The 25814-nt window shown below is 47.0% G+C and overlaps 1 protein-coding gene across 1 annotated transcript in view; it reads left to right on the top strand.

The window, feature by feature from the left end:
- Window positions 1-1446: 1446 nt before the first annotated feature.
- The window catches only part of LOC146188507 (protein 5NUC-like), a 69587-nt gene continuing 45219 nt past the window's right edge, over window positions 1447-25814 (top strand). The window contains exon 1 of the mRNA XM_084603814.1: window positions 1447-1768. Coding sequence (XP_084459940.1) covers window positions 1532-1768 — 237 coding nt within the window. The 5' untranslated portion in view covers window positions 1447-1531. The remainder of the gene's footprint in view (window positions 1769-25814) is intronic.

Here is a 25814-nt window from a genome sequence, read left to right as displayed (position 1 = left end):
CAACAAGGGAGCAGCGCACGACCGGAGCGCCGTCGGCCGCAGTGCTCGCGGACAGTATCTGTGCGGTAACCTGGCGGCATCCGATGCTGACACTTAACCGGTGCGAATTGATGCAGCTGAGGGCAGGCGTTTTATTATGCACGTTCAATTTAATTTTAAACAAGCCGCACAAATGATTGATGCTGCAAAGACGAAACGGAACTACAGAACGCTGTTGCTGCGCCGTCGGCAGGCGCACGAAGGCTGACGCCGCCTGTGTTATGTGCTGCTCCTGAAATATGATCTGAAGCAGAAGTGTACAATCGGTACGATGTCGGAGTGGACCAACTCGTGCGATTTTCGCACTCAAGCGCCTACACGCACTTTCAGAAAGACGCCACCACCTTCTCGGTTAACGTCGCGAACCGAAGCGCCAAGCTCAGGGCACTCAGGGGTTCACGCACGCAGTGCATGCAGCACTCGACCAGGCGATTTTCGCAGCAACGGAAATGTGTCCGTGACGTAGTGGCCGTGGGGGCTGCGATCATTGGCAGCCTGTCGCTCTGTAGTTGTGACGTATGTTCTCACGACAGAAGAGTTTCAAATCCCACCACCACGCGAAAACCGAGCAGCCCGCGAATTAAAAAAAAAACGCAGTTTTTAAAATTAATGATAAATTGCTGCTTGATAAAGGAGCTGTAATTTGGGCGAATGCTTGGAAGCATTCGTTCTATATATTAAAAGCGTTTATTAGTGGCCTTTCTAGCCATTTCATCGTCCCTTTAAGGTGGCTTAACTAGCCTAGCCAGTGACGGCGCGGAGCGTAGTTCAAAGTAAAAGACTTCTGCTTCAGCGGCGATTGCGAAGACAGTATGAAAATCGAGCGCTTTCCTGGATAGCGGCCGCCGCGGTACTCACCCAATCCTGACAACTTCCTCCAGATAGGGCTAAACGCGAGGTTCACTTCAGAGTGCGAGAAAAGGGAACTGCAAACTCGGGGCAGTCAGAGGAAAGGGACCACCTAGCCTTTTTCACACACACTGCAAAATGAAATTATAAATCTATCTGTTAATTGCTGGTACCATTGATGTATATTAGAAAGATACAATTAACGATTAAACGAGAATATTGTTAAATTTAATTTCCAGAGGTAGCTTTTTTTTGGAAAATGCCATTCAAGATACCTCGTTTAGCAAACAGTCCAGCCAGTTGTTCACAAGGCGTCTCGGTGGAAAGGTCAGCAGTGGAGAGCCGGAATACGTCAGTGCATGTCAAAAATCAAGTGTAGTGATGACAGCTTGTTTAGCCAACGGCGAAAACTGGCCATGAGGATAAGTGACAGCATAGAGCTATCTTGTTTTTTAGAGTTTTATTTCTACTCACCAAAAACTATGACTTTTGTTTTCTTGGTAGGTAGCCTCGACATAAAAAGAAATAAATGTCAAGCTATATGGCAGCCCCGCTGAATCCAGGATCGGATAAAAGACGGTGGTAGAAGAACAAAGGTTGAATATAAGACGCAGATTTTGCCGCCTCTTCCTTCTGGCTTCGTATGGACGCTGTCATGGTTCGTCTGATGTGCCTCGCGTTTGTTGTCTCATCGTGGGTGCATTCAAGCAACGCCGATGGAGATCAGCAGGGGAGCAGAGGAACGGTCAATATGACCATTCTGCACACAAATGACATTCATTCCCGGATCCTCGAGAGTGACAAGAATGGCTTCCAATGCACCGAAAAAAAGCGCAACGAGAGCAAGTGTTACGGTGGCGTTGCCAGAATTACACAAACGGTGAGTGCAAATGGAGAGCAAGATAAGATGTGTTGTCATGCGAGTTCGGTGCTCCAACGGTGGCGGCAGCTTTCTGTGACAAATTGGCAGGAGCTCTGCTATAGGGACTGCTTCTAGCAAACATAAGAACGCACGTTCATTTTCACTCTGTTACTGAGAGCGGCCACCCACATAGCCATATTGGTTAGCCGATATGCGATACAGCGTTTATGCTCATAAATCGAATGACTTTAGCTATCGCACGACATATCTCGATTTTATTTTTTGTTTTTGGCGCAAAAACGCTATAGTAAAACAATGTCGAAAATAAATTGTATCTACAGTTTAAAGCCTCACAGTCTCGAAAATCACAAGCTTGCCTCTGGTAGTTCGCAACTGGTAGGTGACATGACCGGACACTGATAATTCCGAGGTTCAATGGCGCGCCGACTCTCATCACGTGATCGCTCATTAAAGTCGCCAGACGTGTTTGGCAAGCTAGGTGTGACGTCAGAAGGCAAGATGCAATGACTAGTAGGAAGGAGCTGCTGACCCAGATGCATGCTTTCATATGATGTTCGAACTGGGACTCGAACACACGGGATCTTTGCTCCCTCGATCATTCGAAGTATAACATTGTTGTAAGATCACGAGCTTGCTTTAGGAGGTGGCATGGGAGTGTTCCATTTTCCGAATAGGAGGCGACGATAATCGGAGTTTGTGCCGAATGATTATTTCTGATCGTCCGTGAAATTTTTTGCTGAAAATTTGCAAACAAAATTTTCCAGAATGCACTTTTTATACTTCTGTGTGCAATGAAATGCTGTGAGAAATTACTGAATACTTTGGAACGCATTGGTCGTAAAAGGAATCGATAATACAGAGAAACAACTTTACATCTATTACGGCCGCGAGCGCAGGACTGGAGAAGTACTGATGCGCATCCGAGAGCCCTGCATCCGGGAACACAACTCAATTTATGTACTACGACAACACGAGCCGATAAGTTTCGCTCAATGCACTTTAATAGGCAACATTGGTACGAGAGAAAAATAATTAAACCAAATAAATGTTTACGTGGTTCGAACAGACAAGAAATGGACAATATTCACACTGCACTTCTGTTTTTGCTACAAGAACACTCTGTCTAGCTGAGTGCCCCGCTGGGGTTCCGCTGTAGGTCTGGCGCTCAGCTGCTATACCCAAGGCTGCGGGATCGAATCCCGGCCGCGGCGGCGACTTTTTGATGAAGACGAGAAAATATACAAAACTCCGAAGTATCAGGAACGCAGATAATTACATCGGAGATATTTCCCAAATTTTTATTTTTGAACACCTTAACCGGCAGTGAGTTTCACTTCATGAGAATTAGCGAGGAATGTACCGAGTTAATTGGAGAAATATGGGAGAGGCCTTCGCTCTGCAGTGGGTATAGGATGATGATATTTGTATTGGTTAGTCCGGACAATGTAAAGGGCCAAGGTATAAATATACCTCTGTCGGGTTTTATCTAGTTAGTGAATACACGACGTCAGGCTCTGGTGTGATTTCAAATATTTACGCAGTTATAGAGTGAATTAATATAAATTTTGAAATTTTGCTTCTTACGTGGAAAGTGTGTATCTTATTGTCTGCCATTAGAGTAGACAGGGAGTCACCATCAGTAAGTTTATCGTGAACTAAACAATCCGCTCGTCTCAACATTGTTGTTAAATTTTTAAAAGCGCGTGTTGATCCCTGATAATATCCTAATGTCCACATATTGAAATGCTAGCCTAAAAGGGGGACTTATGTGCCAATACTTTAACAATACTGCGTGTTTGTCTGAGGTTATACATAAAAAGCTTAGCACTCTTTTTATGAATGAGAGGGTAGCCTAATGTGGCCGAGAACGAAGATGCCAATTCTCTGCATCTGGTGTTGATTTGTAGCCTATTTTATAAACCCCGAGCATTATCTGGGCCCCAGAGAGGACAGTGCTCTGTGTCTAGACCGCGGGCAAAATCCTAAGCGAGACAAGCAGCACATCGCGTGTAGGAAAAAGGTTTTGTAACGTTATGAGACTGCTGAAAATGCCACTTGTCTGCGAATGCGCAGACACGTGGTATTTTCATATGTTTCGCTCCATATTTTGAATTCTTATCTTGGGTGGCCTGCTAGGTATGCAACCAAGAAAACATGTCTAGTAATCACTAAAGTAAACCACCTCTTCAAATACTGAAAGGCAGCGCTATTATTTCAGGACTGGTTAGTGCTTAATAATCTAAATATGAGCTGGGTTTACAAAATGGCATAGAACAGCGATTGTAGTTCCATCGAGCCCTTTAGATAATAAACACTAACGAGCTCTCAGTTCGCCGTAAGTTTTTTTCACGGATAAAAGCACATACTTATGTGCATTCGAATCACATGCACGCGAAAAAGTTCTTCATCATCGGTGATAATGAGTTACTGCTGATCACATCGCAAAACCCTACCATCTAAAGCAGCACAGCAGCAAAACAGAGCCTTTGTTGCAAGGCGGAGCCAATGATGTTCATTTTTGGGATCTCCTATTGTAAAACTGTGAAGGATAAGATTTACTAGAAGTTTTTCTATTGTCTCATTGATTGTTTGTAATAAAGTTGTTTCACGTATTTCCAGCTGACTAAGATGCGAAGCTAATGCATAAAATAGTGATTGAAATGGCAAAAAGGGAGCTTAATTGAGCGTTACGGCATCAAATAGTAGTGGGCGGAGTGGCACCTGTGGACCACCCTAGACATTTATAAAATGTCTCTCACGATTCGAGCGTTCTTCAAAAGGTCTTCCGACGCTGGACGTAAAGTTCTTCCATCATTAGTGTAAGCTCCGAGCTTCGCCGCTGCCTGATTAGTTCATTAACTGAATTTATGCGACACTATCGTCTATGCACATAGTGGCCAATAATCCAAAGTCACCCTTGCTCCATTTGTTGGCGTTCGTACATTGGGCTGACAAAGGCAGGAGGTTTAAGCATTTCCATAACGTTCGTATTGAGATCCTCAATCTTTGTCTTTTCTAAGATGTTTACGCCGCCTGTATGCTGTATGACGTTCCTCTTCTAGTAAATGCATCGCTGGCAGTATCAGTGACAGGAATTAGCTTTTACTTTCTAGCAGCAAATGTCTAATCACTTTCGTATTCCTTGAAAAAGAGCTCGGAAGATCCCAAATATCTCAAAATGAAGGAGTACCGTGAAACATTTTTCCTATTGCATTTGTACTAAGGGAATACAACTGTACGACAGTGAACTGTTGTAATCTTTATTTGTTGCTGATAACAAGCGCTGCTATCCGACCATGCCACTTTGCGTGCTGAGCGAAATGATAAGGTTTGTTGCCGCTGCTGGTTTCCTATCCTATCATTTTCTTTGCTGTGCAAGTTGCGCCGATAATTACCTCGAATAGTGCTATCTACGCGTGGCTCATTCCACCTTGCTGAACATCATGCTGGGTGCCTTCGGTGGCTCTATATCGATGTTTGGATACCCGCCTTGCTTTGAGAACTGCCGCGAAATGAAAGCATTCCGACGGCCGAGCACGTTTCCTGGTATCACAGCCGCCGACTTGCACAGTTTGCGGACGCTCGCTCATGCCATGAAGCGTTTATATAGGAGGCCGTTCGTTGTGTTCCTAAGAGTTCTACTGTCGCCACGACCACGTGCCATCAGACGGAGGCGTTGCCATTTATGTTTGAGATATTAGAAGGAGGCTAATCATCAGCAATGGGTCAGTCCAAATCTTTTGCAGTTTTTTCAGCAGCCCTGAATAATGCCCATTGTCAAAGAGACCTCGTGTGAAGATGCAGATGAGTGGATGGATGAGTACGGAGGAGTACCAGACTTTGACAGGATTATAAAATGGCTACAAATAGAACTGATATCACTGCGTACTGTTTGCGGCCACCACCAGCGCGACGGAACACCGATGCATCATCGTACATGCAAAAAGCCAGTGGCCGCCACCAGTGCGACGGTGCCCGTATGAGGCAAACGCACGAGCTGGCCCGCTTCAATAACGTTCACTTTTTACCGCGAAATCACGTTTCGAGAGCGACACATAAATTAGGCAGTGTCTAGAACGCCGTTCGACCCCGCTTGTGTACAGCCTTGTAGTAGCTCCGACGACGCATCAAGAGCTTACTGGAGGCCCGTCTCGCCTTTGCAGCATAGTAGTTGCAGAGTTCTCCCACAGAACGTCGATAAAGGTCTTGGCAGCAGCTGCACCATGAAAGTAAACAAGATCGCTAGCACTTACAGCCCCGAACGCCGCGAGCTTTCAAAGCGGTACTGCCCGCTAACGTGGCGGTCGACAGTGCTTTGGCTGCATGGTTCACGTGCGCTGGTACCTAGTCGTCACTTGGGAAATATTGTATTGCATCGACAGCACAGATACGGCTCCATGGAAATAGTCACCGCTAAAGTAAATGGCGTATTCATAAAAATGCCTGACTGTAAATTGCATTCTCTTATAACAAAATAAAATACGATTAATTTTGACGACGTTTTAGCGGCGCTGGCGTGTCTGCAGATCGGAGCAGCTGCGACGCTATGGAGGCACCTTTGTGTGAGAAGAAAATCGCCTGTATCGGAGATGCAACTCCTATCAACAACGTGGCATCGGTAAGCGACCGTCAAGCATAATTCATTTTTGAAGCTCGTCTTATCCTTTGCAAGGACACAATTTAGCACGCTTTACTGATCAAGGTGCAGCGGATCCGCCGTATCCTACGCGCAGACGGCTTGCGGGATGCGCTGCTCATGTGGATAGAGGAAGGGATGCTATTGGCCTGCTCTGACAGCTCTCATTGGCCCTTCTGGCGTGCTGCATCATCCGACTGCATAGAGAAAATGCTCGTATACATTCATTATTTTATGCCGGAAAATTTTGTCCGTCGAAAGCGCTGATTATATTATTATCGTCGCAAGACGGGTGTCCAATGCACCTTACGAATCTCCTCCTGGCATATGGCTACGACCCCTGCAATCGTTTTTTGCCGCTGACAACCGCTGGCGTACGGCCTTATCACTTTGCTTGTAACCCACAGCAAGACCTAATGTTCTTTGTGCACGCTCAGTTGCACCGAGATGTGGCCTTATTGTTTTCGTTGTTGCGCAAGATGCACTTAGATATATCTGGAACTGTTCCGGGCACTCGCGCCTATTTCCACAATGTTCCAGTTTGTTTTACTTACCTTTTGCGACTTTATCTCGACGCTTCGCCGATTTTAAATTCACCGATGACGAGTGTCACCGCCACTTTAGTTCGACGACCGACGATCACTCTTGCAGTTTTCGCCGCCACCGAGTTGCTTGATTTTTCTTAGGGTACAAGTCAGCCCAATAAAGAGATAAGAGCAACACCGGTCTCTTCGTTCCCTGTCTTCGACATTGTCACCTCGACGTGACAATATCTCGGCCCATACTTTCACATAGCAAACGATGAAGCAGAGTAGATGTCAGGCTTTTGGCCTAAATCACACCAGCGGTAGGCAGCGTTTTGCTTAGTGCGAGCGAATGGTTACCAAAGCGAAGAATATAAGAGGGAAACGTACTCTGGTGCCTTATCCGCCTCTCTGTTGAAGATAAAGCCACATCACTCTCACCGGGCGGTAGTGAAGAACAGCGTACCTGCACCAGAGTTTACCCTCTGGCCTGGGGTTGCTGGAACGTTTACCTCAGTGTAATATTCGAAATCAAAATGTCCGCGAATAATGAGCCGCGGACTCTATTAGGTGCACTATTGTTTCGCGTGTATTGCGCTTTTGGCTGGGAAACCAGGCTACAAAATCAGGCTGGGATATTCTGCAACCATGCGAAGAAAGACAAGTGTAACGGCGTTCATCATTTTGACGCATTCACAGTGCAAGATATTGTTGCCCATGTGTTACGCTGAGGTAGGCGATATACACGAGTTCATTTTCATTAATCTGTAGGACAATAGTGAAATAAGGTGCCCCTGCGATAATTTAAAAATGCAGGTTTGCCTACACATATCGATTTGTCGTCGCAATAACGCTAATGTTAATCTGTCATCTGGTTTGCTTACAATCTAGTTTGCGGGAACTGTCTTTTAATCTTTTATTTCGACGTTCAGCATTTCGTTCGTAGAATGCATATTTGTGAAAACAACATGCACAGCGGCAGTAACGAAAACGCTCTTCGCTATTGTTATATGAATGAGCATTAGCTTACAAATACACTGAAATGCCTTATATTGGCACTCCGATACTACCCTACATGCCTCCCAATGACACTCCAAATTTTCAAGTACCTAGCTAGCGGCAACGTTTTGTGTGTGAGCATGCTTTCTGAATTGTTGAAAATTCGCTAGAGCCGACCTGTTAAGCCATGCCACTCTTTTGCGTTGAAATGTAGGAGTCATGCATGAAGTAGATAGAGCCTAACTAGATTTGGTGTCAAGGTCTCTGACATCTTCAGGTAACAGCGCAAAAACAATGGACGGGACACAAGAGCAGGAACACACCACAAGCGTTGCATTGTGTTCCGTCCATGGTTTTTGCGCTGTTACCTGAAGATGAATAACCAACAAGCCCAAGCTGCTGTTCTGTCCCTGCTATGTAGAGTGCGTGATTGGGTTGATTTGGTGTGCTGGTTTTAAACAACATTATACAACCAAAAATCCTCAGAGAAGAAATTTCGTAAGCTTCTGACGATGAGCCAACAGCAGTCCGTCTCGTGTTTACGTGCATGGTGCGTCGAATCCAAGAGGTGTATTAGTGGCCGCGTTTATCGACGTTGCAATTTCTGTAAAAATGCCGTGAATGTCAGCAACGTAAGACAGCCCTGATTACAAAAGCTCGCCTACTGAACTGCATTTCGTCCGCGACCAAGCTTTTCTAACAAATAGGGATGGATATCCTCGGCCCTTTTCAATTTCATCAATTGGAAGCAGGTGAGCATCACTGCGAAGCAATGCTGAAGCAAACTCCGTGCCAACTTTTACTGCTAAGGAATGCTAAAATCTTCTTCACCGAAGAAATTCTAATACGTCGCCGTCTATCAGAACTTATTATAGCCAGAGGCACGTTAGTTACGACCCGAGCTCACCCAAGCTGCAGTCATACACACGCCACCGACGAAACACAGCATACTATCCCTAAAACAAAGCAGAATCTACGCCGACGACTCATAAAGTGCAAGCCGCCTTATCATGTAATGCATATGAATGCCGATTTGCCGCCCCGGACTGAGTGAAAAGCTTTTACGCTGGTACATGGGCCCATGCAAATTCCTTCGCCGCTTGAGACATCCAGACAACGAAGCCTTTCCCGACGGCGCCACAGCATCCCAGCGGCTCTTAATGCGCGCAGAAATAGGGCATGCTGTGGGCCTTAAGCCCTATTATACGCGGCAAATGTCTTTTGATGTTTAAATTTTATATTCTCATAACGATGATAAGCGTTTATGTTTACGCTTTCTATTTTTGAAGCAACGAGAGAAAACTCTATTAAGGAGGGAGAAATGCCGCGAACTATTGTTGTCGGTTCTCGCAGCAAACAGCCGCTGTGATGCGACCTTATTACTTCGCTTCCAGCGCAAGAAACGATGTACGGCGCAGATGATCCATCGACTACTCATCATAAGACGGCCTTTCATTTTTAAACAAGGGTTTTATTTTTGGGGCAACTGTGGAATGTGGTAATGTGCTGTTATTTATAGATATTGAAGGAAATGCTATAATCTGCCGATGCGCGGCAAGGTATTTCTTTTCATATGTGTCCTTAACAAGCAATGAGTATTCAGCACTGTCCTACGAAAAACGCTTTTGACGAAATATAGGACGGTATTACCGCTGAGTACGAGGCTCCCGATGTGAAAGCCGGGGATATACCGATGGTCGATATATACACAACAGAAATCAAGAAAATGCGAAAGAAATTCATGTTTATAAACATTACGCATTGAAAACTCGCTTGTCGAGAATTTATGGAAAACGACAGGCTATAAAGAAGGAAAGAGCTCAGACGCGCGTCCAGCCTGTGTTACTCGCATGTGCAGACTTATGCAGTAGACATTTGCTTGTTGAGAGAATCCAAGTAAAACTACACCTAAACTACTAGCAATAAACCAACATTAGTTTTATCAATGATCTTGCAAGAGTACTTTCGGGAAGCAGTGCGCTACAGCTGTGCTGCTATTGAGCGGGCTTGTTTCCTCCCTTGAGTAAAAATATGGCTGTACCAAGTGCTCTCTTAGTGGTTTGTTGGCCTGGTTTCATTGGTGGATTCGCGTTGTGTTTTTTCCTTAAAAACATTTATTGTTTGTATTTTAACGCAAGAAATATACAAGGAATATGCTTATTCAGTACTGAGCTCCTGCTAAGGTGTTAGGGTGCCTTGCAGCAAGGACAGTATCTGCTTTTACAGGCGTCACAAAGCTTGCAGATCCGAGCCAAGCTTAGTTATCACGAAATGGTTTTAATTGGAATGTTAGCACATTATTGAACTATTCAATTCGCAAAACACGTTCATGGCTTAGCTCGTCTAAGCTTGGTTATGCAAGCGAAAGTTGTGGTATGGTTAGTTCTGCGTTGCTAAGCTAGGTTAGACTCATAGAAATAACCTAGTTTACAGAGAGGAAGCTTGACGCAACATGACCACACACGGTTTGCTGTGGTTTAATTTCTATTTGATGGTCTGCAAACTTCAAGGACACCACATACGGGTCTAGACGGCATGAAGGAATAGACGTCATTTTAAAACGGAAGGCGTCTAGGAGGCGAGCCAGATGGGCAGCGGTGACGGTGAAAGGAAGTAATAGGCAGGAGACTGGAAAGCTCTGTGGCGTTGTGTCAGGCATTGTTGTAAGCCTGTAGAGATATGCACTGGTACGAATAAAGTTTGCAAGGTTTATGCAGGAGAAGAAGAAGCTTCAAGTATGTGAAGTAAAAGAAGCGAGACTGCAGAAAAGGAGAAAGAACAAGCGGCTCTGCATCACATTTACGAAGAAGAACCAAGTGCCGCTGGACCCGCGCGCCGCACTTGAGGGGAAATAGATGACCTTGCCTCGACGAGGCCAGTAAAGCTCTTGCTTTATAAAGAAGCTGTGCACCACCTTCAAAATGAGAAAAGAGGCGCCCGCTCTCGTAACTCAGCTACTATAGAAACACACGCAACATGCTCATTTCGTGTATTAAACCCCTGTAGGCTGTATTTCCGTCTACATATCTCTGTTTAAATGTTTACGCCTACATGATATATGACAGTCACCATTATTGTAAATGTACCACGAGCTGTACCAAAGACATGAATCATCTATCAATTCCGAAGAGCAGATGTCAAATTGCCGAGACCATTGTGCCAATTGTTGTTGGGTGAACATACAAGAACTGGTGATATGAGTCTAGTTAGAATGAGTGCGAAAGATGGCAAAGGATTTTAAACATAAAAAGGGTGCTTTTAAGCTGTTTTATTGTATGCCTGGAAAGAGAATAAGATAGTATGAAAACCGAGATAAAATAATCTTGCAAAATAATGCAACCTTTGCATAGCAGCCCTATTCTCGACTTCTGTATATCTGCTAAGCTTATTGGTGTCAGAGAGCTTTCTGGGCGAGATACTTGGTTCATTTCACGGTAACATAAGGCTGCATAAATTATGACAAGGACAATACGCAAAGAAACGAATAAAAAACCACGGGAGCTGGGTGCCAATCCTGTACTCACGAGAAGTAAGTGTTCCAATTTTGGGTAGCACGCATTTTCTGCTTTCGCGAAAAAGTGCCGGACACAGCCGGACGATTTTTGATTTTGGTTCGTAAAGATGAAAATTTAAATTTAAAGGCGAAGAAGATTCCGTGCACTGTTTCCAGTGACATTGCTTTCGCTGAAACTGCTTGTACGCGGAATGTTTTGCCGTGCTTCTATATCGCGCCCCAGTACCTGTAATTAACCCTTATCGTACATTTGGTGGAGATGCTGGGTATAAACGTCAGTCCTGGAGGTCCGTAGCTGCGCGGAGCTAGCCGCGTACTTCCTACACCTGCAAAGTCCGACGACGTTCAGCATCAAGGCATGCAAGTAGGTCCAACTTTCATCTGCGCCGGCTGCCTTCAACAATGGGGCCGATGAGCCCGGTATCGAAGATTGGCTGACTTGTTATGAGCGGGTGAGCCTCTATAGTAAATGGGACGACGAAACAAAATTTAACGTGATATTTTACCTCACCGACGTGACAAACTTGTGCTACCGGAACCGTAAAAGCGGCATCTGTGCTAATTTACTCTTAAGCCTTTCAGCCTTTGCAATGCTCCTGCAACATTTGAGAGAACGATGAACACTGGTTTGCGTGGAATGAAATGAATGACCTGCCTCTGCCATCTCGACGACATCGTCGTCTTTTCCCTTGACGTCGACACTTATCTCTACCGCCTGAAGTGTGTCTTGACCTGCCTTTCTGACGCCGGTTTGCAGCTCACCGTAAGGAAATGTCGTTTCGCCGCCCGTCAAATGTCCATTTTAGGGCGCGTTGTCTCCAAGGGACGAGTTTCTGTAGACCCGGTCAAAGTTAGTGCTGTCGCTGCCTTTCCCAAGTCGAGATACATCAAAGACCTGAGCAGCTTCCTAGGCGTGTGCTCCTACTTTTGTCGGTTCATTCAAAACTTCGCCTACATTGTTGCCCCTTTAACACAGCTTCTGTCGGGCAAATCCGAATGTTCACTCTGGTAACCTTCATGAGACGACGGCTTCAGTACATTGCGCCTCATCCTAAAAATACCACCCGTCCTGCGTCACTTCGACCCAACGGCCCCTACTGAAGTAGACACCGACGCCAATGGTGTCGGTCTCGGCGCTGTACTAGCTCAGTGGAAATCTGGCTTTGCTGAATACGTCGTCGAATATGCAAGCCAAACACTCACGAAGGCGGAGTCAAATTACTTGATCTACGGAAAAGCGTCTTTGACAATAGTTTGGGCTCTAACCAAACTCCGCCCTTGTCTCTATGGCCGTCTTTTTGAAGTCTTGACGGACCACATTGCGCTGTGCTGGCTTTCCTCCCCGAAACATCCGTCCGGCCGTATCGTCAGGTAGGCTCTTCGTCTACAGGAATTTGATGTTAACGTAGTCTACCGCTCTGGCCGAAAGCATCAATCGCCGATGCCTTTTCTCGCTGCCCCCTTCCAGATGACGTCATCAGCATTTCCATCTTGGATGCCTCGCCAACGTCACTTCCCATCAGTGATATGCCTTCTGCGCAGTGGAGAGACCCCTGGAACGCTTCTCTTATCGATCTCATTTCCGATCTATCGGCTGCTTCTGCATCGCATGCGCTTCGCCGCCAAGCGTCACACTTCGCCGTTCGTAACTCCTTTAATGCCGCTATTTTCAATACTGATGGCCGCATATAGTTGCTAGTCATTCCCTGCCACATGCGCTCGACATACCATCGGCTACGCTTACGATTCTACTGGAGTGACATGTACAACTTCGTCGTCAAATACGTTCACTCATGCTTCTTCTGTCAACGTCAAAAGTCCCATCCTCATCGTTCTGCTGGCGAGTTGCAGCCGCTACCTTGTGGCATTGAATTATACGTCGCGATCCCGTACACTGCCGCTGGAAACCGTTGGACCACGGTTGACCACTTGACGAGATATGCAGAAACCGCTGCCCTTTCATCTTCCACAGCATCAGACGTAGCCTCATTTATTTTGTAGCGATTTGCCCTCCACCCCGACGCACCTCATGAACTACTCAGTCACAGAGGACGTGTCCTTTTGTCTGATGTTGTTCAAGCTCTACTTAACAAGCGCCACATAGTTCATCGAACCTCTACCGCCTATCATCCGCAGACTAACGAACTCACGGAACGCTTTAACCGTACCCTTGGTGACATGCTTTCTAAGTACGCCTTCTCCGACCATTCTGACTTGGATCTCCTCCTTCCATATGTTAGTGACGTGTGCAATGCAGCTACAGAGTCAACCTACTGGTTTCTCTCCACTCTATCTTTTTTACAGCCGTCGCCCTCCTGCTCCACTAGATATCAATCTTTCTTACCAACCAGACACGTCTGAGTATACCGCTGCTTCTGAGGCTGCCCGACTCGCAGATGAGTGTCGCCAAGGTGCACGGTCTGTCGCTACAGAACCCCAGTCCCACCAGAAATCACGTCACGACAACTATCAGACGACACTGCAATTCTCTTCTGGTAGTCTTGTGTGGCTCTGGATTCCATCAGGTACTTCAGTACTATCCTCTAAAATTATTTCCCCTATTATCACGGTCCCTATTGTGCCCTGGAGCGCATCTCTCCTGCCAATCACGCTGTGGAACCCTTGACGCCCTTATCGGATCTCCGCCGACTTGGTCGCGAGACTGTCAACGTCCAGCGCCTTAAGCAATACTACTACCCTGCCCTGTTGCCTAAGCCGTAAGCCACCAGGGTGGCTCCTCTTCTCCCCGGAGCCCTTATAAAGAAAAACATGTACGTGCAAATGCGAAGAAGATTCCACGCTTTGTTTCCAGTGACATCGCTATCGCTATGTGCGCCGGATCTGCTTTTACGCGGACTGTTCCTGCCGCACTTTTCGATTGAGTTCCAGTACCTCTAATAAACCCCCACCTCACAGATAATTTTTTTTTCGTAATGGCACCTGACGCCTGTTTGTGGCCTAAGAGGAGTGGACAAAGTGCAAATTGCATATGTATACAGGCGCATGCGATATACATCGAGCTGTGATGGTGTAACAATTTGCGTCGGCAGCAAGGCTTGTCAAACTCGTGTGCAGCTTACAGCAAACTCGTGTGCAGCTTACAGAGAAGGTAAAGGCTCTGATAAAAATAAGCACACACATCAGATTACATTAACAGGAAGGCATGCGCAAAGTTGTACAAAATTCTGTGCGTTGGAAAGAGAAAATAGAGTTGTACACCTGGTGCGCAAAGCAAAAATAAAAACGCACAGTGCAGTCATACAAAGACAAGAGGCAGAATGTTTCAACAGCTGTTGAATTGGCGACCTTGGAAGAAATTCGTTTGATGCGAAAATGGTCGAGGGAAAAGAAAGTGCTGATATGAGATTTCTCTACGTTGGGGCATTAGAGGGTTCTGTAGTGCTTTCCTCGAGGGGGTTATATGGCATTGAATGCCATGAAGCATTAAAATCTAGTCTGGTATTGTTATGATGATATTAAAAAATATTGCCGACGATTACGTTACTTTCTAATGCGAAATTTGCGCGCAGCTCATCAGCTGTTTCACCTTTTCAATAGATTGAGGCAAAGATTTCGAGCGAGGCCCGTATGGACATTTACAGACCAACTTTCCGTTTAATTTTTTACACATATTCCTTCCAGAAACACTCCACTAACAGTTCTTGGCTGTCATGAAAGAAACTGTGTGGTCGGAAAACGAAGAGAGCAATTAAGTTATCAGGAGGTTGCTGGTGGTGGTGGGGGTGGTGAAAACGTTTATTTCATATTGGGAGGTTTGACGCGGAGCCTTAAGGGCTTCGGCCTTATAATACTGGGTGGAGACTCTAGTCAGGGACCCCATTGGCGGTTGCCGCCGCCCGCGCACGCCGCGTTAAGGCCCTTTGCGCCTGTAGGTCGCAGCAGCCGAGCAGGGTCGCCTCCCAGTCCTCCCGTGAAGGGTTAGGGATGGGGGGAAGGGATGGGCTTTGTTGGCAGGCCCATACCATGTGGTAGGTGTCAGCCACCTTCTCGCAGTACTGGCACTGTCCAGTGAATTGGGAGTCAAAATGTTTAAGTACTGCCGGGCACAGCATTGTGTTAGTGAAGAGGCGCAGGAGCAGCCTCTCGTTCGCTTTTTCTAACCCTTTGCAGGGGTTAGGGTATTTGCGATGGGAGTTTTGATAAAAAATTACAATAACTTTGAATGTGTAGGCCGGATTGGAATCGATGTCCTCAGCCGATTCGAGTCCCGAGGAAACTGCCCGGAGAGAAAGCGCGCGGGTGGCTGCGCCAGCTGCCTCGTTCCCTGCAAGACCCTAGTGGCTAGGAGCCCAGACGAGATACCGGCACGCGGGGTCCGTGTCCCGACAGCAATTTTGAAATATTCTATAGGCTAAGGGGGTGGTCCACCCTTGGGCGATGTTCCGGCAAGCCCCTCGTGAGTCGGTGATGATATATTTAGAAGTGTGGTCTGAGGCGGCGAGTGCAATGGCTACCTCTTCAGCGTGTGTTATAGATTTCGCCTTGAATGTAAGGCCATCGACTGTGTTCCCGTTGTGAACGACAGCGGCCGTGTACCAGCCCCCCGGATGGGGGCCCGAGGCATCCACGTAGAACACACCTGATTTGTTGCCATAATGGCGGGCCAAGGCTTCCGCCCGCGCCAGGCGCTGCCCATTATGGTCTTCTCGTGACATGTTGGCAGGGAGAGGCCGCGCTCTGAGGGCGCGTCTCCAGAGTTCTGGGATGCGGAGCCTCTCCTCTGTGAACTGTTTATGTTAAATGTTCAGCCGGGTAAGAAGGCGGCGACCCGACACTGTCTGTGTGAGGCGGGTATATTGGTTCATCAAATGTGCTTCCCGAAGCTCCCTGAAAGTGTTCACCACCCCTAGGGCCATGAGCCGACTGTTAGAGGTGGAGATTGGGAGGTCGAGGACACGTTTCATGATTGTTCGGAGGATCACCTCGAGGGTATCCTCCTCGTGCTTCCGCAAGTGGAGGTAAGGAGTCTAATACAGGATTCGACTGGTTACAAAGGCGTTTGCCAGCCGCAAGGCTTCCTTGCTTCGCAACCCCCCGCGTTTGTTAGACACCCGGCGGACCATACGGCCCACCTGGTCCCCCACCTGGCGGAGCTTGGCTAGTGTTGTGTCAGGGCGTCTTTGGTGATAGATGAAGAGACCGAGTACTCTGATCTCTTTTGATTCATGAATTGGACCGCTCGCAAGCGACAGCGAGATTTGTGTACTGCATCTCCGAAAGGGGCGAAGATGCACAAACTGTGATTTCTGGGGGGGAACATTGAAGACCACAGCGCCGGGCATAGCGGTCCACTATGCTCGCCGCTGTTTGCAGGCAGGTTTCAATGTCGCCCACACTGCCCTTCGTTGCCCATAGGGTGATGTCGTCGGCGTAGAGCGCGTGCTGCACGCCTTCGACCTCAGCCAGCTGGGCCGGCAGACGCATCATGGCAATGTTAAAAAGCAGCGGGAAGAGAACTGCGCCCTCAGGTGTGCCCCGCGTGCCGAGCATGAATGGTCTGTGCTCCTTGTCTTGTATTTTGATGCATGATTGTCGGTCTGTAGGGAATTGTCTTATGTAATTGAACGTATTGCTGCCACAGTGTGTTTCACTTGGATGGTTCAGTATGACTTCGTGTGTGACGTTATCAAAAGCGCCTTTTAAGTCTAGGACGAGTACAACCCGGTCATTGTGGGGGCGTTCGAATGGGTTGAGAATTTCTCTGTTAAGTTGGACAAGGACATCCTTCGCGGATCTGTGTGCTGTGTGGGCGAAATCCGAACATGGTGTCCGCGAAAGTGTGCCTGTGTTCAAGATACTTGGATAGCCGATCGCGCCCCATAGTCTCCATTAGTTTGCCCACACAGGAGGTGAGAGAGATGGGGCGGAGGTTATCCGTGTCTATTGGTTTGCCAGCTTTCGTGATGAAAGTCACAAGTGCCGTTTTCCAATCGATGGGTAAGGGGGTTTTCCCTGTCCAGATTGCGTTAATGTATTCGAGTAGGCACTGGTACGTCGAGTCAGGCAGGTTCGTCAAAAGCTTGACGGTGACCTTTTCCCGACCAGGCGCGGTGCCTCTCTTCATTTTGACTAGACTGGCCCGAAGATCGTGAAGCTGGAAAGGTTTGTCCAGCTCCGAGTTCTCCTTGCCTGCGTAGGAGTAGACCAATCCTCGGGGGTCTTGAGCTGTACACAAATAGCGGTCCCGGAGCGATTGTGCCAGTTGCATAGTGTTGCCTTTAAAGGAGTGGATTGCTCGGTGTAAATGTTTTTTGGTTTCAGTGCGGGTCTGCATTGGATTGATGAGAGCTCGGAAGAGCCTCCATGTATTACGGCTAGACATTTGTCGGGCCGCTGTATTGCAACGATCCACCCAGTTCGAGTCAGCGAGCTGGGCCGCGTACTCGGCGGCTCGGTGGGTGAAATCGGCAATATGTTCTTTAAGTTTGCGGTTGTGTTTCTGGCGACGCCAGCGGCGTGTAAGGCTGCGGCGAGCTTCCCAGAGGTGAATGGAGGTGATTATCCACGTCCGTTATTGCCTCTGTGAGCTGGATCTGCGTTTCATGTGTACGAAGGTGTGACATCAGTGACCGGGACCAGTTGGTGTACCCTTGCTCTGCTATGGCAATGTTGGTAGTGGCGGAAAAATTTTGTCGGAAGGTAGTCCAATTAGGAATGTGGGCTTGTGTGGTAGGACGCTTGAGGGGGCGCGTGTAGATCGTGATATTAAGAAGGCAGTGGTCGCTGCCGAGGGTTTCCTCGGTGTTAACCCAGTCTGCGTGCCGTATGTTGCGAGTGAAGGTAAGATCCGGACACGTGTCCCGCGTCACGGAGTTACCTACCCGTGTTGGGTAAACAGGGTCGGTGTGTGGAGGGTGAGGCCCAGTGTGGACACAAGCTCCGCTAGTTTTCGTCCTCGCACCTCCTCTTTATGGTACCCCCACAGCTGACTGGGGGCATTAAAGTCACCCAATATCAGGAGAGGGTCTCGACCCGCTGTCTTCAGCGCACGGCTAAAGATGTCTGCGAATGTCACTCCTGGCAGCGCGTGGGTCCATAGGAACGTTGTGCGACGAACAGATAGCAGCGACTGACTGATGCCACTGACGCCGCTTGCGAGTGAAGCGAGAGAGAACGGGATGCACGCACCGTGATAAGCCGGCGTTTAGGTAACCGGAGAGCACCCTCGCCGCTACGCAGGAAGAGCGGGGAGGGACCCCCCTCCTCTTTCTGCATGACGGCGACGGTGTTCTTTGCAGTCACGTTGCCCCGCCGGTGTGGTGCAGTGGTAAGACTCCCGACTAATGTGCCGGAGTACCCGGGTTCGAACCCGGCCTCGGCGGCTGCGTTTCGATGGAGGCGAAACGAAGAGGCGTCCGTGTGCTGTGCGATGTCAGCGCACGTTAAAGATCTCCAGGTGGTCGAAATTACTCCGTAGCCCTCCACTACGGCTCCTCTTTCTCTCTTTCCACATTCACTCCCACCTTCCTTCCCTTACGGCGCGGTTCCGGTGTCCACAGAAAACAACTGAGACAGTTACCGCGTCTTTTCCTTCTTATAAATAAATCAGTTCTTTTTTTCGCTGTCACGTGGCCTTGATTGGCTAGCGGCGTCGGCGGCAGCAGTCAGTTGCTGCCAGCGCTGCCTCCGTCGACCCCATTCCCCCTTCCTTTCCTCGTGTTCTCCGGTTGCTGCGCGCGATCCTGCCCTCATCGTTCGCCGCTGAGTGTACCCCCCCACCCCACCTCCCCTCACCTCCTGCGAGGCTCCGGTAGCCGAAGCGCCGGCTAGAACTGGCGGGATGAAAGGGGGCGCAGCCGGTTACGAGACCGACGACGACGATACGAAACTCAGGAACGGGCGCCGAAGAGCTGCGCTCTAAAAGAATTTTTATTCGATATGTCCTACGCCGCTGCTCAAACTGTGAAAGACCCGATCAGATAAGAATACTGCTCACGGGAACAAGTCTTCCGTATGCATTGCAGGTAGATCGGAGGGCTTTTCGTTGCTGTCAATTAGCACGGCTGATCTCCGTTTTCTAATGTAGATTCCATACGACGTCAGCGTACACCAGTATGGGATTCACCAAGTATGTGCCTGCAATTACTTTAGTATTGGAGGTTGAGTGTCCTGTTGTATACATAGTGCTTCGACTACCTACATGATGTGATCGTTCAAACTAAAGTTGCAATTCTAGCGTGAACTCAGGTGCATGTTTTTTGGTAGCGGTTTAATAAGTGCGTTCCTTACTTCAGTTGGCAGTTTTACTTGTGCATTTATTTACAGGATTCTATCTTGTAGTCCTAAATTACCCAGGATTTTCAATCTCATGGATGTGATGGCGAGCCCCTTTGGCTGTTTTATATGTGACAGATGTAATACTGTTATTGTCGATATTGTACCATCAGGGTAATACATTTTTCTAGCGTGTTAATGTCATGTGGGCGCACTCGGAGGTAATCATGTTGATATCACTCGCTCGATGCAGTACTTGACTACCTTTAGTCAACTGAGCTCAAAACAAAGCTGTTTATAGAGGAGAACAACGACCTTTAACTGTGAAAGGTGCCATTAAATGCCGAGCTGTAATAATTGCGCGCAACGTAATTATACAGTCGAATGCTGCTGTAATCGCAATAAAATATTTATCTGTGAGAAATAGTAACCTTCTATTGAAGATTATCTCCTTAGAAAACGAGCTAAATTTTTTTACACCTCTTGCTGCCTTCATGTCAGCGGTAAACACATGACACTTTATGGCGACCACAATCACAACAATATACAATGCCGCAATTTGTGACCAATTGTTACCCGCTGGTTGTTTTTTAAAGTACATCCTGTTACAAGAACCGCAAAGTAGATTGAACGCAGTTTGCAGGAATTATTCAGCAATCCTCCCACACAATTCATGTTGTGTTCGTTGCTTTCCAGGCTTGCGTACTCGCTTCTGTCTCTTCCCAATATTTGTTAGAAATTATTTACATTACGTTAGGCGCTAAATATTAGCAAGAGTGCGTTATAGTATATCAAAAACTGAACCTATGCGATGGCCATGATACCTTTCGCAACACGCTAAAAACGTTAATAAAATGGCGTGCGGAGTGTTAGATGACACTAGCTGGCAATAAATCAGGCTGCATGACAATAGCAAGAAAGAACTATAAATGACAATTTCTTTACGCTTATAGCGGCTTACCGCTTAATGCTGCTGTCGCTGAACATAAAAGTCTCGGTCAAATAATCTCTTGAGTTCAGATAGAACGAACGCGCAAATAGGATTGGTTGAAAACTCAGAAACGACTAATTCGTTATACCGCGCATGGCGACACGTCGGTCCTCAAACTACACTACTTGTGCAACCGTTTGATTATATCTGATTTCGAAAATGTTGCCGTTGTTTAATTTCCTTACACTAATACTTATATTACCGACCACGAGGAAAAATTACAAGACTGCGCTTAAGTCTGCTGATGAGAAGAAATGGCGAAACTCAGTTTACAGGAGTGATTTCACTAATTGCCCCATAATATTCATCGCTAATATCACCAGCATTGTCACTATCATTACTATAATTTCAGACATGGTAGTTGAAAAAAAAAACTGATTGATTTAAACTGATTGATCTATAGGAAGGGAAAGGCGGGTTCACTGTCTCACGTGTTTTCTGTGGACGCCTCAACCGTGCCGCAAGAGAAGGGAGGAAGGTGGGAGTGAAAGTGGAAAGAGAGAGAGAGATAGAAGCCGTAGTGGAGGGCTACGGAGTATTTCGACCACCTGGGGATCTTTATCGTGCGCTGACATCGCACAGCACAAAGACGCCTCTTCGTTTCGCCTCCATCGAAACGCAGCCGCCGAGGTCGGGATCGAAGCCGGGTACTCCGACACAGTAGTCGGGCGTTTTACCACTGCACCACTCCGGCGGCTTTTTGCGCGAAAAAGACACACACAAGACATGGTAAGGGATTTCGCTCGTCCCGTACGTTGTTCTCTGTGTGTCTTTTACGCACAATAATAGTATTAATTGGTCCAGAGGAAGGAAAAGGCGCAGTATCTGTCAAACTTGTCTCTGTGGACACCTGAACCGCGCCGTAAGGGAAGAGAGGAAGGTGGGAATGAAAGTGGAAAGAGAGAAAGAGGAGCCGTAGTAGAGGGCTACGGAGTAATTTCGACCACCTGGGGATCTTTAACGTGCGCTGACATCGCACAGCACACGACGCCTCTTCGTTTCGCCTCCATCGAAACGCAGCCGCCGAGGTCGGGATCGAAGCCGGGTGCTCCGGCACAGTATTCGGCCGTCTTACCACTGCACCACCCCGGCGGGGCCTCGCGCGACTATCATGTCTGAAATGTGGAATGAACTAGCTAGACAACACATGTTACTGAACCATTACTATCAACTAAATGCACAGCCATTATTATCGCTACTAGCATCATTCTCATAAGCACAAATTGCACCGTTATTTACGTCGCAACTATCATCACGCTAGGCAAAGAGAATTGCGATCGCTTTGTCATGAGCCCGGCAAGCCTAGTTAACATTTCTGTGGACACCATGGCGACCACTGAACAGCTGGCGTTTGCAACACTGAATCTGTGTGACCTTGCGTCTCGTCAGAAGCAGGCGGAATTTGGCAGACTTTTTAGCAAGAGGCGGCTCGATTTTGTCACCATCAAGATTGGAAGTGAACAAGAGACAAGAGATGGCACTAGTGCCCGTTTTAAGGCGGTAGCGTTCAGTGCCCCGTGTCGCAGAAAAGTCGGTGTTGTGTCGGCGGCCGCCGTCCTGCGTCGTTCAGCGTTGGCCATGAGCGAAAAATTCCAGAAGCTATAATAAATAAAAACGAGTAGGAAAAATCGCCGACCTGAGGAATCGAACGTCCCACTGAGCACAGAATATCTTGTAGCTGTCTTGATATGTCTATATTGGTCACATATATCTAGAGCTATCAAACACATCTACAAGACGTCGCTTGGTGCTAGTCTAGATGACATCATCGGCAAGATGTCTGGAATCTGTCTTGTGAAGAATTTTTATGTCTTCAGCTACGCAAGACAGTTATTAGCTGGCTTACGCAAGATGTCTTCTAGAGTTCTGCGTCAGAAGTCTATCATACTTCCTCACAAGACGTTTCATGATCACATATGCGCCTGAGTGCAATATGCACACAATTTCACTGGACGACACTGTTCTGCATACTCTAAGTATAAATTGTCGAAGGTTTGTTCTAGCAATTTTTCAGCTTGCAAACTACTGTATCCAAAGTGCCTGCGCTTTTGAATTAAGCATGCAATCTGGGCTGTTTCCAGCATGCAGGCCCAATATGGCACCAAGAAATGCTGTTTAGGCGATGGGTATCTGAACATAATGTACAAAAGTCGCTGACACCTTCATTTCTGTATCATTTAATTGGTGCAGCCCATAGCCACATCTGTGTTCGACCTCGCTGGGCGCAGTCCAGCCCGCCGGAAGACTCCAAACTCCGAGTGTTCACTACGACACAGTAAGCTAGCTATGTATCCGTGTGGGATAAAAGCCAGTAGTTCGCACAGAGGAACGATTTGCTGCGCCGATGTTAATACGGAACGCCAGCTATGCACGACCCGCCATTCCCAAACTTCGCGCGTCGTGGCCTTTTTGCACCCCTCCTCTTTACAGCGAGATAGAAAATAGTTCACCAAAATAATTACGCAAGACGCAGGATGTGTTTACCATTTTGAAACAAATACGACATAAGCATCAGTTACATTTCTTGTATAGCTTGTTTTATGAAATATATTTCAGATTTTTATTGTTTTAAAAGTTATTGTATCAATGCGCTGCTCGGCCGCCGGGCCCCGGCCATTTCGTCGTGTCTAGTCGTGTCTGCACGTTAGGCCGTTAGTTTGTGACTGCGTTGAAAATGTATCCCGCACAGCGGCTGCTACTTCTGGCTGCAAGGCAAGCTTCGCTGGGTGAGTAAGAAATTGGTTCTTCTAAATGTGTCACTTAATGGAGCAGTAAAGTGACTGAGTGTTTTCTTTTTCCGATAAAAATGCTGCAAGGACCGTTGTGTGCATCCGTCGGCGCAGGCTGTATGGGCAAGCAAGATAGCGCGCGCGGACCGTTTAGTCGGTACGAAAGGCGGTGTTTTATGGCGCATCTATAGTTGTGTGCATGCAGGAAGGTTTTGCGCTTGTAATTCCACTCGCCGCGTTTCGTGAACTGCCATTGGCGGCGGAACCTCGTGATGTAATTCTTCAAAATGAGCTTGGCGATCCGACGTCTTTCGTTGATTGCCGCTGGTTCTAACACTTTCCCAGGAAACACAACTGAGCACGAAAGTCTGCATGCTTAGTGTGGCCTTCACTCTGCAGCAAGATACAGAAAATACGCACCGTCGAGTGGAAGCCGTGCATTGCTTATGGCAGCCTGCAGAGCTCTATACGCGCTAAGTTATGCCGCGGTTGCGAAAAAGAAAAAGAACGATCTCAGTAAGCCGCCTTAGAGGGGAGAGTAAGGTGCATTCTGGCCACAGCGACTCTCCCAACTGCTAGCAAAATACTCTCGGCCTGTTCACAGGCACAAGTTGAAACAATGGCGAGATAGGAACGGCGTACAAACATTCTGCAGTGATTTAATTTTAATAGTTCATAAAATGTTTACAGTCAGGCATTACATTGCCACAACAAATACTATAGTCCGTATATATTCAGTGATTAAGTGATTTTACATTTTCATATAGTCAGAAAGCACAATTTAGTTCTTTTTAAGTTCCTGAACTGCATGCTGTGCGATGTGCTGGTGCTCTATTTGCTTTGGTCCTCAAGTTTTTTTTTTTTGGCGGAAATGTCAAAAACGTAGAGTTGCCAACAGTGGGACTTTTTCCTTCTGTTTGGGAGCTCATATATCTAAATCGTGCTTTTGATTTTAATCCTGGCAGGTGTGACATGGAAAGCCTTCAACACCAATGAAACTTAGTTTTGCCGACGTCACAAAAGAGTGGTTGGTGTTTGCCTTGTGACAAAGACCAAGTCCACATCTAAAGGCGCTGCGCAGCCACCATGAACAGTGCCACAATAGCAAGCAGCTGGGATCAAGGCACCTTCTGTGCTCAGTTACAACTCAAGTTTGAAGCTTTGTAATTTTGCAAAGGTAGGCCTCCAACAATTGACAGAGAGGAGCCTCTCAATCAATTGAGCCACAAAGGAATTCCCCCTTTCATGGCAGTAGGTGAAAAAAAGAGGCAGTGCAGCTGGTGTTCAGTACCGATAAAGAAAAAGCTGCCCAGCCTAGTTAGCTGTGGACAAGGGCTGGAGTGGTACCAGTGTTGAGAACGATCTGATTGGCAGAAAAGCCTCCTTTGAGGGATATTTGTAACTGACTGCAGTGGATCTGAAAGCTTCAGAAGTTTTTTTTTTCTTTCTTTTTTTTTTCTTCAATTTTCTCTGCCCTTTAGGGGTTGTACAGAATAACAGATGCACAACCCATGCCAGCTCCCTCATTTTACAATGCTTTCATGCCAGAATGTTGGCAGTGGTATTTAGACCTTGTTTGGTTTTTTTTCAATGCCTTTTCTCCATGCATAATAACAGGCTATTTAGCATAACACAGTCGCACACAAGACAGAGGACACCACCACCACTTACACTGTCCAGCGGAAAGCAGCCGATATACATAGCCTACTCAGGTGATGCACACGGGTACAAGGCAACATGAAAACAGCACCAATTTTGTCAAACTATGCGTGAGAAATTTTTCTTCAGTCTGATAAGAAAAACCAATTTGCTGCTGACACAGCTGTAACCTGCTTTTTTATATGAAGGGCTTCTAGTGTTTCATGAGCCGTTACCCACAGTTTTCACAATTGGTGCAAACCCTACGGTGCAAGACAAGTCGCTCACCTTCATTGTTAATGTCTTTTGCATGTTCCCTAAGTTGGCCATTCACGCAGAATCCTGCCTGTGCAAAATAAGATTTTTCTACATGACAGTAGAATTTTATAGACGGTGGTGCACGAAATGCTGGCCATGTCTCTTCTGACAGCTGACCTGTTTGCTTTCGTAGCTTATGTGATGGCTCAGCTGAGCAAGCTTTCAGGGAGCAGAGGATACCATCTATACATTAAACAGGTTCGAGCTGTGTCAGCGACACTTCAGTTTTTCTTTGAGGCTGAACAGATATTTCTCATACCTGCTTTGATAAGATTGGTGCTGTTTTCCTGTTGCCTTGTACATGTGCACATCAGCAGTGAAAGCTATGCATCGACTGCCCCTAAATAAAAAGTTGTAGTAAGTACACGTAGTGTCTTCTTTCTTGTGTGTGTCTGTGTTATGCTAAATATCTTTTTTGTTTCTGAAAACCAACTATCTCAGCAGTTAACTTCCTTCTTT

Source organism: Amblyomma maculatum, chromosome 5 (genome assembly GCF_055883805.1).
Source record: "Amblyomma maculatum isolate TAMU_Amacu chromosome 5, ASM5588380v1, whole genome shotgun sequence".
Taxonomy (NCBI): domain Eukaryota; kingdom Metazoa; phylum Arthropoda; class Arachnida; order Ixodida; family Ixodidae; genus Amblyomma; species Amblyomma maculatum.
This window is presented reverse-complemented; position numbering and strand designations above follow the sequence as displayed.